The sequence below is a fragment of the Entelurus aequoreus genome, linkage group LG10 (assembly GCF_033978785.1).
Source record: "Entelurus aequoreus isolate RoL-2023_Sb linkage group LG10, RoL_Eaeq_v1.1, whole genome shotgun sequence".
NCBI classification, from domain to species: domain Eukaryota; kingdom Metazoa; phylum Chordata; class Actinopteri; order Syngnathiformes; family Syngnathidae; genus Entelurus; species Entelurus aequoreus.
This window is the reverse complement of record NC_084740.1, coordinates 58,316,665-58,335,957: the sequence shown is the minus strand read 5'-3', so window position 1 is coordinate 58,335,957 and position 19,293 is coordinate 58,316,665. Positions and strand designations below refer to the sequence as shown.

Genomic DNA, 19,293 nt, shown 5'->3' with positions numbered 1-19,293 from the left:
GTCTCATAATTAGAACAGATGACAGCCAAATGGACTTTGCTGTTTTATTTTCAATGAAACAATAGAAAATACGTACTCATATAGTAGTGCACTTGAGAATATACTTATTTTAAGGTATTTTGGGGTTCATTGAGGTTAGCTAATTTTACTTGTTTTAGAAAGTCTTGACAAGCCAAATTTTCTTGTTCTATTGGCAGATAATTTTGCTTACCGTATTTTCCGCACCATAAGGCGCCCCCGTGTTGTAAGCCGCACCTTCAATGAATGGCATATTTCAAAACTTTGTTTACCTATTAGCCGCCCCGTGTTATTAGCCGCACCTATGCTGCGCTAAAGGGAATGTCAACAAAACAGTCAGATAGGTCAGTCAAACTTTAATAATATATTACAAACCAGCGTTCTAACAACTCTGTTCACTCCCAAAATGTAATGTGCAAATGTGCAATCACAAAAATAGTAACACTCAAAATAGTGCAGAGCAATAGCAACATCAATAACTCCACGTTGCTCGAACGTTAGTGTCACACGACACACAAAATAAACATTTAAAGCTCACTTTCTGAAGTTATTCCTCATCCACAAATCCCTCGAATTCTTCTTCTTCGGTGTGCTTCACTTGTTTTTTGACACCATCTGTGATGTGGACGCGCATGCAGTCGTAGGATGAAAAAAGTCACCCGGTCTCTTCGCTCATCTTTTCTTCATCCATCCATCCCTTCGAGTTAGCTTTTATGATGACGCCGGCTGGAAAGTTCTCTTTTGGCAAGGTCTTCCTTTTGAATGTCACCATGGGTGGAAGTTTCTGGCCGTTAGCATGGCAAGCTAGAACCACAGTGAAGGACGACTTTTCATTCCCTGTGGTGCGAATATTCACCGTACGTGCTCCCGTTGTATCCACAGTGCGGTTCACATGAATATCAAAAGTCAGTGGAACCTTGTACGCGTGTCTCTTGGTAGGAGACATTTTGTGGTCTTTACAGAAACACACAAATGAAATGAAAGGTAATATCCGTGCGCTTTTTCTTCTACGGGGGCGGGTGCTCACCTTGGCGGTTGCTTACAGTAGAAGAAGAAGCGCTTCCTCTTCTATGGGGGCGGTTGCTTACCGTAGAAGAAGAAGCGCTTCCTCTTCTACGGGGAAAAAAGATGGCGGCTGTTTACCGTAGTTGCGCGACCTAAACTTTATGAAAATAAATATTAATATTAATTAGGGATGTCCGATATTATCGGCCGATTAATGCGTTAAAATGTAATATCGGAAATTATCAGTATCGGTTTTTTTATTATCTGTATCGGGTTTTTTTTTTAATTTTTTTATTAAATCAACATAAAAAATACAAGATACACTTACAATTAGTGCACCAACCCAAAAAACCTCCCTCCCCCCATTTCTTTCTGTTATCAATATTCTGGTTCCTACATTATATATCAATATATATCAATACAGTCTGCAAGGGATACAGTCCGTAAGCACACATGATTGTGCGTGCTGCTGGTCCACTAATAGTACTAACCTTTAACAGTTAATTTTACTCATTTTCATTAATTACTAGTTTATATGTAACTGTTTTTATATTGTTTTACTTTCTTTTTTATTCAAGAAAATGTTTTTAATTTAGTTATCCTATTTTATAATTTTTTTTAAAAAGTACCTTATCTTCACCATACATGGTTGTCCAAATTAGGCATAATAATGTGTTAATTCCACGACTGTATATATCGGTTGATATCGGTATCGGTTGATATCGGTATCGGTAATTAAAGAGTTGGACAATATCGGAATATCGGATATCGGCAAAAAGCCATTATCGGACATCCCTAATATTAATCCATATATAAGGTGCACCGGGTTATTAGCTGCACTGTCAGCTTTTGAGAAAAAACATTTTTTTTAGGTGCGGCTTACGGTGCGGAAAATACGGTAGTTCAAATGAAATACCCCTAATTTTTGTATTTTTTTTTTTCTTGTTTTTGAGCACTGACTTTTTGCAGTGCACCCGAATAAGTTTTTCAACTTGTTTAAGTCGGCTCCACGTTAATCAATTCATGGTGCGAGAGTCTGTTGAAATAAAAAGTGTTTCTCGCCTTCCTGTCGGTCATTTTTTCTTAATGATCTGGCAGCAGCCAGCGTCATCTCGCAAGACCCTCGGGTGCCGTGAATGTCAAATCAAGTGACGAAAATGTTTAGGTCTATTTTTTGTTTTAAAGGCCTACTGAAAGCCACGACTACCGACCACGCAGTCTGATAGTTTATATATCAATGATGAAATCTTAACATTGCAACACATGCCAATACGGCCGGGTTAACTTATAAAGTGACATTTTAGATTTCCCAGGAAACTTCCGCTTGAAAACGTCGCGGTATGATGACGTATGCGCGTGACGTCACGAGGGCAAGGGAAGTGTTTGGACCCAATTCAAATACCTTTGTTTTCTTCGACAAAATTCCACAGTATTCTGGACATCTGTGTTGGTGAATCTTTTGCAATTTGTTTAATGGACAATGGAGACTGCAAAGAAGAAAGTTGTAGGTGCGATCGGTGTATTAGCGGCTGGCTGTAGCAACACCAACACAATCAGGAGGTTGTGTTGTGTTTTGAGCAGGATAACAGACGCACTACGGTGAGTACAGCTTTGGCTTCCAAACATTTGATCGCTTGCCCGTACGTGCGTGTCGATATGTGCATGCCACGTACGTAACTTTGGGGAAATATATGTTTCTTGCCGACTCTGATGGCGGCCGGGGTGTCGTCAAAAGCGTACAACGCCCGCCGCCGCAGCCGCATCTAAGTTAGCTTCTATTTTTTTAGCTTCGTCAAGCTGAAAATTATTAACCGTGTATTTACATGTTCATGGTTTAATAGTATTGTTGATCTTCTGTCTATCCTTCCAGTCAGGGTTTTTTTTAATTTAGTTTCTACCTGCATTTGAGACTGATGCTATCACGTTAGCTCCATAGCTAAGTTAGCTTCTATTTTTTTAGCTTCGCCAAGCTGAAAATTATTAACCGTGTATTTACATGTTCATGGTTTAATAGTATTGTTGATCTTCTGTCTATCCTTCCAGTCAGGGTTTTTTTTAAATTTAGTTTCTATCTGCATTTGAGACTGATGCTATCACGTTAGCTCCGTAGCTAAGTTAGCTTCTATTTTTTTTAGCTTCGCCAAGCTGAAAATTATTAACCGTGTATTTACATGTTCATGGTTTAATAGTATTTATTGATCTTCTGTCTATCCTTCCAGTCAGGGTTTTTTAAAATTTAGTTTCTATCTGCATTTGAGACAGATGCTATCCCGTTAGCTCCGTAGCTAAGTTAGCTTCTATTTTTTTAGCTTCGCCAAGCTGAAAATGATTAACCGTGTATTTACATGTTCATGGTTTAATAGTATTGTTGATCTTCTGTCTATCCATCCAGTCAGGGATTTTTATTATTTTGTTTTTATCTGCATTTGAGCCTGCTATCACGTTAGCTCTGTAGCTAAGTTAGCTTCTATTTTTTTAGCTTCGCCAAGCTGAAAATTATTAACCGTGTATTTACATGTTCAGTCACTGTGAATGTCCATTTCGCGTTCTCGACTCTCATTTTCAAGAGGATATAGTATCCGAGGTGGTTTAAAATACAAATCCGTGATCCACAATAGAAAAAGGAGAGAGTGTGGAATCCAATGAGCCAGCTTGTACCTAAGTTACGGTCAGAGCGAAAAAAGATACACCCTGCACTACACTCTAGTCCTTCACTCTAAAGTTCTTCATCCACGAATCTTTCATCTTCGCTCAAATTAATGGGGTAATCGTCACTTTCTCGGTCCGAATCTCTCTCGCTCCATTGTAAACAAAGCGGAATTGTGAGGAATCCTTCTTCCTGTGACGTCACGCTACTTCCGGTAGAGGCAAGGGTTGTTTTTTTTGAGATACCAAAAGTTGCGATCTTTATCGTCGTCGTTCTCTACTAAATCCTTTCAGCAAAAATATGGCAATATCGCGAAATGATCAAGTATGACACATAGAACGGATCTGCTATTCCCGTTTAAATAAAAAAAAATCATTTCAGTAGGCCTTTAAGCTCGCTATCAACGTAATGGTCACCCCTGGTTTAGAGTCATTTAGTTGCATTATAGGGTAATTACTTTGCCTTTCCACTTCAGTGACAAACACACACAGGTACAAAACATGATGTTTGTTTCCTCCTCACAAATAGATCACAGTTTTTCGAATGGGCTCAGAAGGACAGCAGGATATCGAGATGGCCATTCTTACCGCCTTGCTAAAAGGTACGATCACCGCCACGGTATCAACAATTTCCCTGTGTGAGTTCTGTTCCGGATGCTACACACTTACTTTTTTCTTCTTGTTTCCTCACATCAGGCACCAACGCCTCAGCGGCCGACCAGCTCAGCTTGGCTCTGGCCTGGAACCGAGTGGACATCGCTCGAAATCACATCTTTGTTTACGGACATAATTTACCTGTAAGTCGATGTTTAGCTTTAAATTTGTGCCAATTCATTGAGGTACAATTATTTACTGCATTATTATTATATACGACACATATACAATACGAAGGGGATTCGTATGGCCCCATTAATCGCGGTTTGCCCGACACATTCTGTGTGAAATGAGTTGCCTTTTCCCTTGGAATGCCAGAACAACATAGGAAGCTGGTATGAATGTATTGGTATAGGTGGTTCTCCTGAAACTTTCAGTAAAACTTGATAATATTCCAAAACTGTCCTGAGGGTCCTTCTTACTCAGCATATATGTCATCTAAAGAATTTGGGATTGACCAGTAACTTAGATTCCCTTGGAGGAAGAACTGGTCCGACGCAACAATACCTTTAACATTACCCCCAAAAAAACTAACATTAGCATGCGAGCATGCGTCAAGTACCAAAATATACATATGACAGAGGTTTATACCTGCTAAATTACCCAAAAAAGCAAACATTAGCATGTACGCATGCGCCTAACACCAAAATATACATATGACAGAGGTGTATACCCGCTAAATTTGCCCCCCAAAAAAGCTGGCACACTAACAGTTAGCATTCATCAAGTACCAAAATATATGACTGAGGTGTATACCTTCAACATTACCCAAAAAAAGCTAACATTAGCATGTAAGCATGTGTCAAGTACACAAAATATACATATGACAGAGGTGTATACCTGCAAAATTAGCCAAAAAAAGGTAGCACGCTAACAGTGAGCATTCATCAAGTACCAAAATATATGACTGAGGTGTATACCTTTAACATTACCTAAAAAAAGCTAACATTAGCATGTAAGCATGTGTCAAGTACACAAAATATACATATGACAGAGGTGTATACCTGCAAAATTAGCCAAAAAAAAGGTAGCACGCTAACAGTTAGCATTCATCAAGTACCAAAATATATGACTGAGGTGTTTACCTTCAACATTACCCAAAAAAAGCTAACATTAGCATGTAAGCATGTGTCAAGTACCAAAATATACATATGACAGAGGTGTATACCTGCAAAATTAGCCAAAAAAGGTAGCACGCTAACAGTGAGCATTCATCAAGTACCAAAATATATGACTGAGGTGTTTACCTTTAACATTACCCAAAAAAAGCTAACATTAGCATGTAAGCATGTGTCAAGTACACAAAATATACATATGACAGAGGTGTATACCTGCTAAATTTGCCCCAAAAAAAGGTAGCACGCTAACAGTTAGCATTCATCAAGTACCAAAATATATGACTGAGGTGTATACCTGCAACATTACCCCAAAAAAAACTAACATTAGCATGTAAGCATGCGCCTAACACCAAAATATACATATGACAGAGGTGTATACCTGCTAAATTAGCCCCCCAAAAAAGCTAGCACGCTAACAGTTAGCATTCATCAAGTACCAAAATATATGACTGAGGTGTATACCTTCAAATATTACCCAAAAAAGCTAACATTAGCATGTAAGCATGCGTCAAGTACTAAAATATACATACGACAGAGGTGTATACCTGCTAAATTAGCCCCAAAAAAAGGTAGCACGCTAACAGTTAGCATTCATCAAGTACCAAAATATATGACTGAGGTGTATACCTTCAACATTACCCAAAAAAAGCTAACATTAGCATGTAAGCATGCGCCTAATACCAAAATATACATATGACTGAGGTGTATACCTTCAACATTAGTAAAAAAAAGGTGGTTCTCCTGTAACTTTCAGTAAAACTTGAAACAATACCTTCAACATTACCCCCAAAAAAACTAACATTAGCATGTAAGCATGTGTCAAGTACACAAAATATACATATGACAGAGGTGTATACCTGCAAAATTAGCCAAAAAAAGCTAGCATGCTAACAGTTAGCATTCATCAAGTACCAAAATATATGACTGAGGTGTATACCTTCAACATTACCCCAAAAAAGCTAACATTAGCATGTAAGCATGTGTCAAGTACACAAAATATACATATGACAGAGGTGTATACCTGCAAAATTAGCCAAAAAGGTAGCACGCTAACAGTGAGCATTCATCAAGTACCAAAATATATGACTGAGGTGTTTACCTTTAACATTACCCCAAAAAAGCTAACATTAGCATGTAAGCATGTGTCTAGTACCAAAATATACATATGACAGAGGTGTATACCTGCTAAATTTGCCAAACAAAAAAATAGCATGCTAATAGTTAGCATTCATCAAGTACAAAAATATATGACTGAGGTGTATACCTGCAACATTACCCCCAAAAAAACTAACATTAGCATGTAAGCATGCGCCTAATACCAAAATATACATATGACAGAGGTGTATACCCGCTAAATTTGCCCCCCAAAAAAGCTAGCACGCTAACCGTTAGCATTCATCAAGTACCAAAATATATAACTGAGGTGTATACCTTCAACATTACCCAAAAAAAACTAACATTAGCATGTAAGCATGCGCCTAACACCAAAATATACATATGACAGAGGTGTATACCTGCTAAATTAGCCCCCCCAAAAAGCTAGCACGCTAACAGTTAGCATTCATCAAGTACCAAAATATATGACTGAGGTGTATACCTTCAAATATTACCCAAAAAAGCTAACATTAGCATGTAAGCATGCGTCAAGTACTAAAATATACATACGACAGAGGTGTATACCTGCTAAATTAGCCCCAAAAAAAGGTAGCACGCTAACAGTTAGCATTCATCAAGTACCAAAATATATGACTGAGGTGTATACCTTCAACATTACCCAAAAAAAGCAAACATTAGCATGTAAGCATGCGCCTAATACCAAAATATACATATGACAGAGGTGTATACCCGCTAAATTTGCCCCCCAAAAAAGCTAGCACGCTAACCTTTAGCATTCATCAAGTACCAAAATATATAACTGAGGTGTATACCTTCAACATTACACCCCCCCCCCCAAAAAAGCTAACATTAGCATGTAAGCATGTGTCAAGTACACAAAATATACATATGACAGAGGTGTATACCTGCAAAATTAGCCAAAAAAAAGGTAGCACGCTAACAGTTAGCATTCATCAAGTACCAAAATATATGACTGAGGTGTTTACCTTCAACATTACCCAAAAAAAGCTAACATTAGCATGTAAGCATGTGTCAAGTACCAAAATATACATATGACTGAGGTGTATACCTGCTAAATTTGCCAAAAAAAAAAATAGCACGCTAATAGTTAGCATTCATCAAGTACAAAAATATATGACTGAGGTGTATACCTGCAACATTACCCCCAAAAAAACTAACATTAGCATGTAAGCATGCGCCTAACACCAAAATATACATATGACAGAGGTGTATACCTGCTAAATTTGCCCCCCAAAAAAGCTAGCACGCTAACCGTTAGCATTCATCAAGTACCAAAATATATAACTGAGGTGTATACCTTCAACATTAACCCCCCCCCCCAAAAAAGCTAACATTAGCATGTAAGCATGTGTCAAGTACACAAAATATACATATGACAGAGGTGTATACCTGCAAAATTAGCCAAAAAAAAGGTAGCACGCTAACAGTTAGCATTCATCAAGTACCAAAATATATGACTGAGGTGTATACCTTCAACATTACCCAAAAAAAGTTAACATTAGCATGTAAGCATGCGCCTAATACCAAAATATACATATGACTGAGGTGTATACCTTCAACATTAGTAAAAAAAAAGGTGGTTCTCCTGTAACTTTCAGTAAAACTTGATAATATTACAAAACTGTCCTGAGGGTCCTTCTTACTCAGCATATATGTCATCTAAAGAACTTGGGATTGACCAGTAACTTAGATTCCCTTGGAGGAAGAACTGGTCCGACGCAACAATACCTTCAACATTACCCCCAAAAAAACTAACATTAGCATGCAAGCATGCGTCAAGTACCAAAATATACATATGACAGAGGTGTATACCTGCTAAATTAGCCAAAAAAAGCAAACATTAGCATGTAAGCATGCGCCTAACACCAAAATATACATATGACAGAGGTGTATACCCGCTAAATTTGCCCCCAAAAAAAGCTGGCACGCTAACAGTTAGCATTCATCAAGTACCAAAATATATGACTGAAGTGTATACCTTCAACATTAACCCCAAAAAACTAACATTAGCATGTAAGCATGTGTCAAGTACACAAAATATACATATGACAGAGGTGTATACCTGCTAAATTTGCCAAAAAAAGCTAGCATGCTAACAGTTAGCATTCATCAAGTACCAAAATATATGACTGAGGTGTATACCTTCAACATTACCCAAAATAAGCTAACATTAGCATGTAAGCATGCGCCTAACACCAAAATATACATATGACAGAGGTGTATACCCGCTAAATTTGCCCCCCAAAAAAGCTAGCACGCTAACAGTTAGCGTTCATCAAGTACCAAAATATATGACTGAGGTGTATACATTCAACATTACCCAAAAAAAGCTAACATTAGCATGTAAGCATGTGTCAAGTACCAAAATATACATATGACAGAAGTGTATACCTGCTAAATTTGCCAAAAAAAAAAATAGCATGCTAATAGTTAGCATTCATCAAGTACAAAAATATATGACTGAGGTGTATACCTGCAACATTACCCCCAAAAAACTAACATTAGCATGTAAGCATGCGCCTAATACCAAAATATACATATGACAGAGGTGTATACCCGCTAAATTTGCCCCCCAAAAAAGCTAGCACGCTAACCGTTAGCATTCATCAAGTACCAAAATATATAACTGAGGTGTATACCTTCAACATTACCCCCCCCCCAAAAAAAAAGCTAACATTAGCATGTAAGCATGTGTCAAGTACACAAAATATACATATGACAGAGGTGTATACCTGCAAAATTAGCCAAAAAAAAGGTAGCACGCTAACAGTTAGCATTCATCAAGTACCAAAATATATGACTGAGGTGTATACCTTCAACATTACCCAAAAAAAGCTAACATTAGCATGTAAGCATGTGTCAAATAAACATATGACAGAGGTGTATACCTGCTAAATTTGCCCCCAAAAAAAGCTAGCACGCTAACAGTTAGCATTCATCAAGTACCAAAATATATGACTGAGGTGTATACCTTTAACATTACCTAAAAAAAGCTAACATTAGCATGTAAGCATGTGTCAAGTACACAAAATATACATATGACAGAGGTGTATACCTGCAAAATTAGCCAAAAAAAAGGTAGCACGCTAACAGTTAGCATTCATCAAGTACCAAAATATATGACTGAGGTGTTTACCTTCAACATTACCCAAAAAATGCTAACATTAGCATGTAAGCATGTGTCAAGTACCAAAATATACATATGACAGAGGTGTATACCCGCTAAATTTGCCCCCAAAAAAAGCTGGCACGCTAACAGTTAGCATTCATCAAGTACCAAAATATATGACTGAGGTGTATACCTTCAACATTAACCCCAAAAAACTAACATTAGCATGTAAGCATGTGTCAAGTACACAAAATATACATATGACAGAGGTGTATACCTGCTAAATTTGCCAAAAAAAAGCTAGCACGCTAACAGTTAGCATTCATCAAGTACCAAAATATACAACTGAGGTGTATACCTTCAACATTACCCAAAAAAAGCTAACATTAGCATGTAAGCATGCGCCTAACACCAAAATATACATATGACAGAGGTGTATACCCGCTAAATTTGCCCCCAAAAAAATCTAGCACGCTAACAGTTAGCATTCATCAAGTACCAAAATATATGACTGAGGTGTATACATTCATCATTACCCAAAAAAAGCTAACATTAGCATGTAAGCATGTCAAGTACACAAAATATACATATGACAGAGGTGTATACCTGCAAAATTAGCCAAAAAAAGCTAGCATGCTAACAGTTAGCATTCATCAAGTACCAAAATATATGACTGAGGTGTATACCTTCAACATTACCCAAAAAAAACTAACATTAGCATGTAAGCATGCGCCTAACACCAAAATATACATATGACAGAGGTGTATACCTGCTAAATTAGCCCCCCAAAAAAGCTAGCACGCTAACAGTTAGCATTCATCAAGTACCAAAATATATGACTGAGGTGTATACCTTCAAATATTACCCAAAAAAGCTAACATTAGCATGTAAGCATGCGTCAAGTACTAAAATATACATACGACAGAGGTGTATACCTGCTAAATTAGCCCCAAAAAAAGGTAGCACGCTAACAGTTAGCATTCATCAAGTACCAAAATATATGACTGAGGTGTATACCTTCAACATTACCCAAAAAAAGCAAACATTAGCATGTAAGCATGCGCCTAACACCAAAATATACATATGACAGAGGTGTATACCCGCTAAATTTGCCCCCAAAAAAAGCTGGCACGCTAATAGTTAGCATTCATCAAGTACCAAAATATATGACTGAGGTGTATACCTTCAACATTAACCCCAAAAAACTAACATTAGCATGTAAGCATGTGTCAAGTACACAAAATATACATATGACAGAGGTGTATACCTGCTAAATTTGCCAAAAAAAAGCTAGCACGCTAACAGTTAGCATTCATCAAGTACCAAAATATATGACTGAGGTGTATACCTTCAACATTACCCAAAAAAAGCTAACATTAGCATGTAAGCTTGCGCCTAACACCAAAATATACATATGACAGAGGTGTATACCCGCTAAATTTGCCCCCAAAAAAATCTAGCACGCTAACAGTTAGCGTTCATCAAGTACCAAAATATATGACTGAGGTGTATACATTCATCATTACCCAAAAAAAGCTAACATTAGCATGTAAGCATGTCAAGTACACAAAATATACATATGACAGAGGTGTATACCTGCAAAATTAGCCAAAAAAAGCTAGCATGCTAACAGTTAGCATTCATCAAGTACCAAAATATATGACTGAGGTGTATACCTTCAACATTACCCAAAAAAAACTAACATTAGCATGTAAGCATGCGCCTAACACCAAAATATACATATGACAGAGGTGTATACCTGCTAAATTAGCCCCCCAAAAAAGCTAGCACGCTAACAGTTAGCATTCATCAAGTACCAAAATATATGACTGAGGTGTATACCTTCAAATATTACCCAAAAAAGCTAACATTAGCATGTAAGCATGCGTCAAGTACTAAAATATACATACGACAGAGGTGTATACCTGCTAAATTAGCCCCAAAAAAAGGTAGCACGCTAACAGTTAGCATTCATCAAGTACCAAAATATATGACTGAGGTGTATACCTTCAACATTACCCAAAAAAAGCAAACATTAGCATGTAAGCATGCGCCTAACACCAAAATATACATATGACAGAGGTGTATACCCGCTAAATTTGCCCCAAAAAAAAGCTAGCACGCTAACAGTTAGCATTCATCAAGTACCAAAATATATGACTGAGGTGTATACCTTTAACATTACCTAAAAAAAGCTAACATTAGCATGTAAGCATGTGTCAAGTACACAAAATATACATATGACAGAGGTGTATACCTGCAAAATTAGCCAAAAAAAAGGTAGCACGCTAACAGTTAGCATTCATCAAGTACCAAAATATATGACTGAGGTGTTTACCTTCAACATTACCCAAAAAATGCTAACATTAGCATGTAAGCATGTGTCAAGTACCAAAATATACATATGACTGAGGTGTATACCTGCTAAATTTGCCCAAAAAAAAAATAGCACGCTAATAGTTAGCATTCATCAAGTACAAAAATATATGACTGAGGTGTATACCTGCAACATTACCCCCAAAAAAACTAACATTAGCATGTAAGTATGCGCCTAATACCAAAATATACATATGACAGAGGTGTATACCCGCTAAATTTGCCCCCCAAAAAAGCTAGCACGCTAACCGTTAGCATTCATCAAGTACCAAAATATATAACTGAGGTGTATACCTTCAACATTAACCCCAAAAAACTAACATTAGCATGTAAGCATGTGTCAAGTACACAAAATATACATATGACAGAGGTGTATACCTGCAAAATTAGCCAAAAAAAAGCTAGCACGCTAACAGTTAGCATTCATCAAGTACCAAAATATATGACTGAGGTGTTTACCTTCAACATTACCCAAAAAAAGCTAACATTAGCATGTAAGCATGTGTCAAGTACCAAAATATACATATGACTGAGGTGTATACCTGCTAAATTTGCCCCCCAAAAAAATAGCACGCTAATAGTTAGCATTCATCAAGTACAAAAATATATGACTGAGGTGTATACCTGCAACATTACCCCCCAAAAAACTAACATTAGCATGTAAGTATGCGCCTAATACCAAAATATACATATGACAGAGGTGTATACCCGCTAAATTTGCCCCCCAAAAAAGCTAGCACGCTAACCGTTAGCATTCATCAAGTACCAAAATATATAACTGAGGTGTATACCTTCAACATTAACCCCAAAAAACTAACATTAGCATGTAAGCATGTGTCAAGTACACAAAATATACATATGACAGAGGTGTATACCTGCTAAATTTGCCAAAAAAAAGCTAGCACGCTAACAGTTAGCATTCATCAAGTACCAAAATATATGACTGAGGTGTATACCTTCAACATTACCCAAAAAAAGCTAACATTAGCATGTAAGCATGTGTCAAATATACATATGACAGAGGTGTATACCTGCTAAATTTGCCCAAAAAAGCTAGCATGCTAACATCAGCATGCTAACAGTAGCATGCGTCAAGTTCCAAAACATACAAAAATATATATGTTATGCATACTAACTTTATTTTAGCCATTGACTAATATTAGTAAGGAGCATTTGAATTCGGAACATTTTCAATCAATTGAGCAATTCATGTTGGAAAAATGTCCCGGAAAGAGTGGAATTCCTGGAAATGTGGGTATTTTTGGAAAACAAAACAAAATTGTAGCACGTGTGTCACAAATGAGCTGAACATTTTGAAAGTGGAATGGCTCCAATCCGATGAAAAATGTGGAATAAGAAGGCTAACAAAGAACAATAATTAGAAAACTAAAAACCTGCTAGGAATAATAGATTAAAAAGTGAGCGATAAAGTGTGGTGTTTTAACAAAGATGGAATCTTGTGCTCCTAGCCTGCAGGCGCCATCAGCCACACCACCACCATGGTGGCTCACACCCAGGAGAAGCAGAAGAGTCCTGCTAGCGCCCCTCGCAACAAGAACCGAGCCAAGAAGGGGAAGGGCAAAGGGAAGGCCAAGCCGGAACCTCCGGAGGAAACTGATCCAAGGAAACTGGAGATGATTCGTTGGGTAAACAACAACAAAAATGAGGATGAAGTAATAAGAATTGCAGTTTCTGAGCGTGGTTATTCCAGGTCAACTCCCTGGAACAAGGCATGATGGACGCTCTGGTGCTGGACAGAGTGGACTTTGTCAAGCTGCTCCTGGAGAATGGCGTCAATATTCACCACTTCCTCACCATTCCGAGACTGGAGGAGTTGTACAACACGGTGGGATCCGTAAATAGTCATCTCTTAGACTTAGAATAGTCGTCTCTTAGACTTAGAATAGTCATCTCTTAGACTTATAATAGTCGTCCCTTAGACTTATAATAGTCATCTCTTAGATTTAGAATAGTCATCTCTTAGACTTAGAATAGTCATCTCTTAGACTTATAATAGTCATCTCTTAGACTTAGAATAGTCATCTCTTAGACTTATAATAGTCATCTCTTAGACTTAGAATAGTCATCTCTTAGACTTAGAATAGTCATCTCTTAGACTTAGAATAGTCATCCCTTAGACTTATAATAGTCATCTCTTAGACTTAGAATAGTCATCTCTTAGACTTAGAATAGTCATCTCTTAGACTTAGAATAGTCATCTCTTAGACTTATAATAGTCATCCCTTAGACTTATAATAGTCATCTCTTAGACTTAGAATAGTCATCTCTTAGACTTAGAATAGTCTTCTCTTAGACTTAGAATAGTCATCTCTTGGACTTATAATAGTCATCCCTTAGACTTAGAATAGTCATCTCTTAGACTTATAATAGTCATCTCTTAGACTTATAATAGTCATCCCTTAGACTTATAATAGTCATCTCTTAGACTTAGAATAGTCATCTCTTAGACTTAGAATAGTCATCTCTTAGACTTACAATAGTCATCTCTTAGACTTATAATAGTCATCCCTTAGACTTATAATAGTCATCCCTTAGACTTATAATAGTCATCTCTTAGACTTATAATAGTCATCTCTTAGACTTATAATAGTCATCCCTTAGACTTATAATAGTCATCCCTTAGACTTAGAATAGTCATCTCTTAGACTTATAATAGTCATCTCTTAGACTTATAATAGTCATCCCTTAGACTTATAATAGTCATCTCTTAGACTTATAATAGTCATCTCTTAGACTTATAATAATCATCCCTTAGACTTAGAATAGTCATCTCTTAGACTTATAATAGTCATCTCTTAGACTTATAATAGTCATCTCTTAGACTTATAATAGTCATCCCTTAGACTTAGAATAGTCATCTCTTAGACTTATAATAGTCATCTCTTAGACTTATAATAGTCATCCCTTAGACTTAGAATAGTCATCTCTTATAGACTTATAATAGTCATCTCTTAGACTTAGAATAGTCATCTCTTAGACTTAGAATAGTCATCTCTTAGATATATAATAGTCATCTCTTAGACTTATAATAGTCATCTCTTAGACTTATAATAGTCATCCCTTAGACTTATAATAGTCATCTCTTAGACTTATAATAGTCATCTCTTAGACTTATAATAGTCATCCCTTAGACTTATAATAGTCATCTCTTAGACTTATAATAGTCATCCCTTAGACTTATAATAGTCATCTCTTAGACTTATAATAGTCATCTCTTAGACTTAGAATAGTCATCTCTTGGACTTATAATAGTCATCTCTTAGACTTATAATAGTCATCTCTTAGACTTAGAATAGTCATCTCTTAGACTTAGAATAGTCATCTCTTAGACTTAGAATAGTCATCTCTTAGACTTATAATAGTCATCTTTTAGACTTAGAATAGTCATCTCTTAGACTTATAATAGTCATCTCTTAGACTTACAATAGTCATCTCTTAGGCTTATAATAGTCATCTCTTAGACTTATAATAGTCATCTCTTAGACTTATAATAGTCATCTCTTAGACTTAGAATAGTCATCTCTTAGACTTATAATAGTCATCTCTTAGAATTAGAATAGTCATCTCTTAGACTTAGAATAGTCATCTCTTAGACTTAGAATAGTCATCTCTTAGACTTAGAATAGTCATCTCTTAGACTTAGAATAGTCATCCCTTAGACTTATAATAGTCATCTCTTAGACTTAGAATAGTCATCTCTTAGACTTAGAATAGTCATCTCTTTGACTTATAATAGTCATCTCTTAGACTTATAATAGTCATCTTTTAGACTTAGAATAGTCATCTCTTAGACTTATAATAGTCATCTCTTAGACTTAGAATAGTCATCTCTTAGGCTTATAATAGTCATCTCTTAGACTTATAATAGTCATCTCTTAGACTTAGAATAGTCATCTCTTAGACTTAGAATAGTCATCTCTTAGACTTATAATAGTCATCTCTTTGACTTAGAATAGTCATCTCTTAGACTTAGAATAGTCATCTCTTAGACTTATAATAGTCATCTCTTAGACTTAGAATAGTCATCTCTTAGACTTAGAATAGTCATCTCTTAGACTTATAATAGTCATCCCTTAGACTTATAATAGTCATCCCTTAGACTTAGAATAGTCATCTCTTAGACTTATAATAGTCATCTCTTAGACTTATAATAGTCATCCCTTAGACTTAGAATAGTCATCTCTTAGACTTATAATAGTCATCTCTTAGACTTAGAATAGTCATCTCTTAGACTTAGAATAGTCATCTCTTAGACTTATAATAGTCATCTCTTAGACTTATAATAGTCATCCCTTAGACTTATAATAGTCATCTGTTAGACTTATAATAGTCATCCCTTAGACTTATAATAGTCATCTCTTAGACTTAGAATAGTCATCTCTTAGACTTAGAATAGTCATCTCTTAGACTTAGAATAGTCATCTCTTAGACTTATAATAGTCATCCCTTAGACTTATAATAGTAATCTCTTAGACTTAGAATAGTCATCTCTTAGACTTATAATAGTCATCTCTTAGACTTATAATAGTCATCCTTTAGACTTATAATAGTCATCTCTTAGACTTAGAATAGTCATCTCTTAGACTTAGAATAGTCTTCTCTTAGACTTAGAATAGTCATCTCTTGGACTTATAATAGTCATCCCTTAGACTTAGAATAGTCATCTCTTAGACTTATAATAGTCATCTCTTAGACTTATAATAGTCATCCCTTAGACTTATAATAGTCATCTCTTAGACTTAGAATAGTCATCTCTTAGACTTAGAATAGTCATCTCTTAGACTTAGAATAGTCATCTCTTAGACTTATAATAGTCATCCCTTAGACTTATAATAGTCATCCCTTAGACTTATAATAGTCATCTCTTAGACTTATAATAGTCATCTCTTAGACTTATAATAGTCATCCCTTAGACTTAGAATAGTCATCTCTTAGACTTATAATAGTCATCTCTTAGACTTATAATAGTCATCCCTTAGACTTATAATAGTCATCTCTTAGACTTATAATAGTCATCTCTTAGACTTATAATAGTCATCCCTTAGACTTATAATAGTCATCTCTTAGACTTATAATAGTCATCTCTTAGACTTATAATAGTCATCTCTTAGACTTATAATAGTCATCCCTTAGACTTAGAATAGTCATCTCTTAGACTTATAATAGTCATCTCTTAGACTTATAATAGTCATCCCTTAGACTTAGAATAGTCATCTCTTATAGACTTATAATAGTCATCTCTTAGACTTAGAATAGTCATCTCTTAGACTTAGAATAGTCATCTCTTAGATATATAATAGTCATCTCTTAGACTTATAATAGTCATCTCTTAGACTTATAATAGTCATCCCTTAGACTTATAATAGTCATCTCTTAGACTTATAATAGTCATCTCTTAGACTTATAATAGTCATCCCTTAGACTTATAATAGTCATCTCTTAGACTTATAATAGTCATCCCTTAGACTTATAATAGTCATCTCTTAGACTTATAATAGTCATCTCTTAGACTTAGAATAGTCATCTCTTGGACTTATAATAGTCATCTCTTAGACTTATAATAGTCATCTCTTAGACTTAGAATAGTCATCTCTTAGACTTAGAATAGTCATCTCTTAGACTTAGAATAGTCATCTCTTAGACTTATAATAGTCATCTTTTAGACTTAGAATAGTCATCTCTTAGACTTATAATAGTCATCTCTTAGACTTACAATAGTCATCTCTTAGGCTTATAATAGTCATCTCTTAGACTTATAATAGTCATCTCTTAGACTTATAATAGTCATCTCTTAGACTTAGAATAGTCATCTCTTAGACTTATAATAGTCATCTCTTAGAATTAGAATAGTCATCTCTTAGACTTAGAATAGTCATATCTTAGACTTAGAATAGTCATCTCTTAGACTTAGAATAGTCATCTCTTAGACTTAGAATAGTCATCCCTTAGACTTATAATAGTCATCTCTTAGACTTAGAATAGTCATCTCTTAGACTTAGAATAGTCATCTCTTTGACTTATAATAGTCATCTCTTAGACTTATAATAGTCATCTTTTAGACTTAGAATAGTCATCTCTTAGACTTATAATAGTCATCTCTTAGACTTAGAATAGTCATCTCTTAGGCTTATAATAGTCATCTCTTAGACTTATAATAGTCATCTCTTAGACTTAGAATAGTCATCTCTTAGACTTAGAATAGTCATCTCTTAGACTTAGAATAGTCATCTCTTAGACTTATAATAGTCATCTCTTTGACTTAGAATAGTCATCTCTTAGACTTAGAATAGTCATCTCTTAGACTTATAATAGTCATCTCTTAGACTTAGAATAGTCATCTCTTAGACTTAGAATAGTCATCTCTTAGACTTATAATAGTCATCCCTTAGACTTATAATAGTCATCCCTTAGACTTAGAATAGTCATCTCTTAGACTTATAATAGTCATCTCTTAGACTTATAATAGTCATCCCTTAGACTTAGAATAGTCATCTCTTAGACTTATAATAGTCATCTCTTAGACTTAGAATAGTCATCTCTTAGACTTAGAATAGTCATCTCTTAGACTTATAATAGTCATCTCTTAGACTTATAATAGTCATCTGTTAGACTTATAATAGTCATCCCTTAGACTTATAATAGTCATCCCTTAGACTTATAATAGTCATCTCTTAGACTTAGAATAGTCATCTCTTAGACTTAGAATAGTCATCTCTTAGACTTAGAATAGTCATCTCTTAGACTTATAATAGTCATCCCTTAGACTTATAATAGTCATCTCTTAGACTTATAATAGTCATCTCTTAGACTTATAATAGTCATCTCTTAGACTTATAATAGTCATCTCTTAGATTTATAATAGTCATCTCTTAGACTTATAATAGTCATCCCTTAGACTTATAATAGTCATCTCTTAGACTTATAATAGTCATCTCTTAGACTTAGAATAGTCATCTCTTAGACTTAGAATAGTCATCCCTTAGACTTATAATAGTCATCTCTTAGACTTAGAATAGTCATCTCTTAGACTTAGAATAGTCATCTCTTAGACTTAGAATAGTCATCTCTTAGACTTATAATAGTCATCCCTTAGACTTATAATCGTCATCTCTTAGACTTAGAATAGTCATATCTTAGACTTGGAATAGTCATCTCTTAGACTTAGAATAGTCATCTCTTAGACTTATAATAGTCATCCCTTAGACTTAT

General features: G+C 35.5%; 1 protein-coding gene across 2 annotated transcripts in view; it reads left to right on the top strand.

The window, feature by feature from the left end:
- The window catches only part of LOC133658843 (transient receptor potential cation channel subfamily M member 1-like), a 96,390-nt gene that overhangs the window by 32,063 nt on the left and 45,034 nt on the right, over positions 1–19,293 (top strand). For both annotated transcript variants that reach the window (XM_062061298.1, XM_062061297.1), the window contains exons 9-12: positions 4,199–4,271; positions 4,366–4,466; positions 13,533–13,709; positions 13,775–13,909. In XM_062061298.1, coding sequence (XP_061917282.1) covers positions 4,199–4,271; positions 4,366–4,466; positions 13,533–13,709; positions 13,775–13,909 — 486 coding nt within the window. The remainder of the gene's footprint in view (positions 1–4,198; positions 4,272–4,365; positions 4,467–13,532; positions 13,710–13,774; positions 13,910–19,293) is intronic.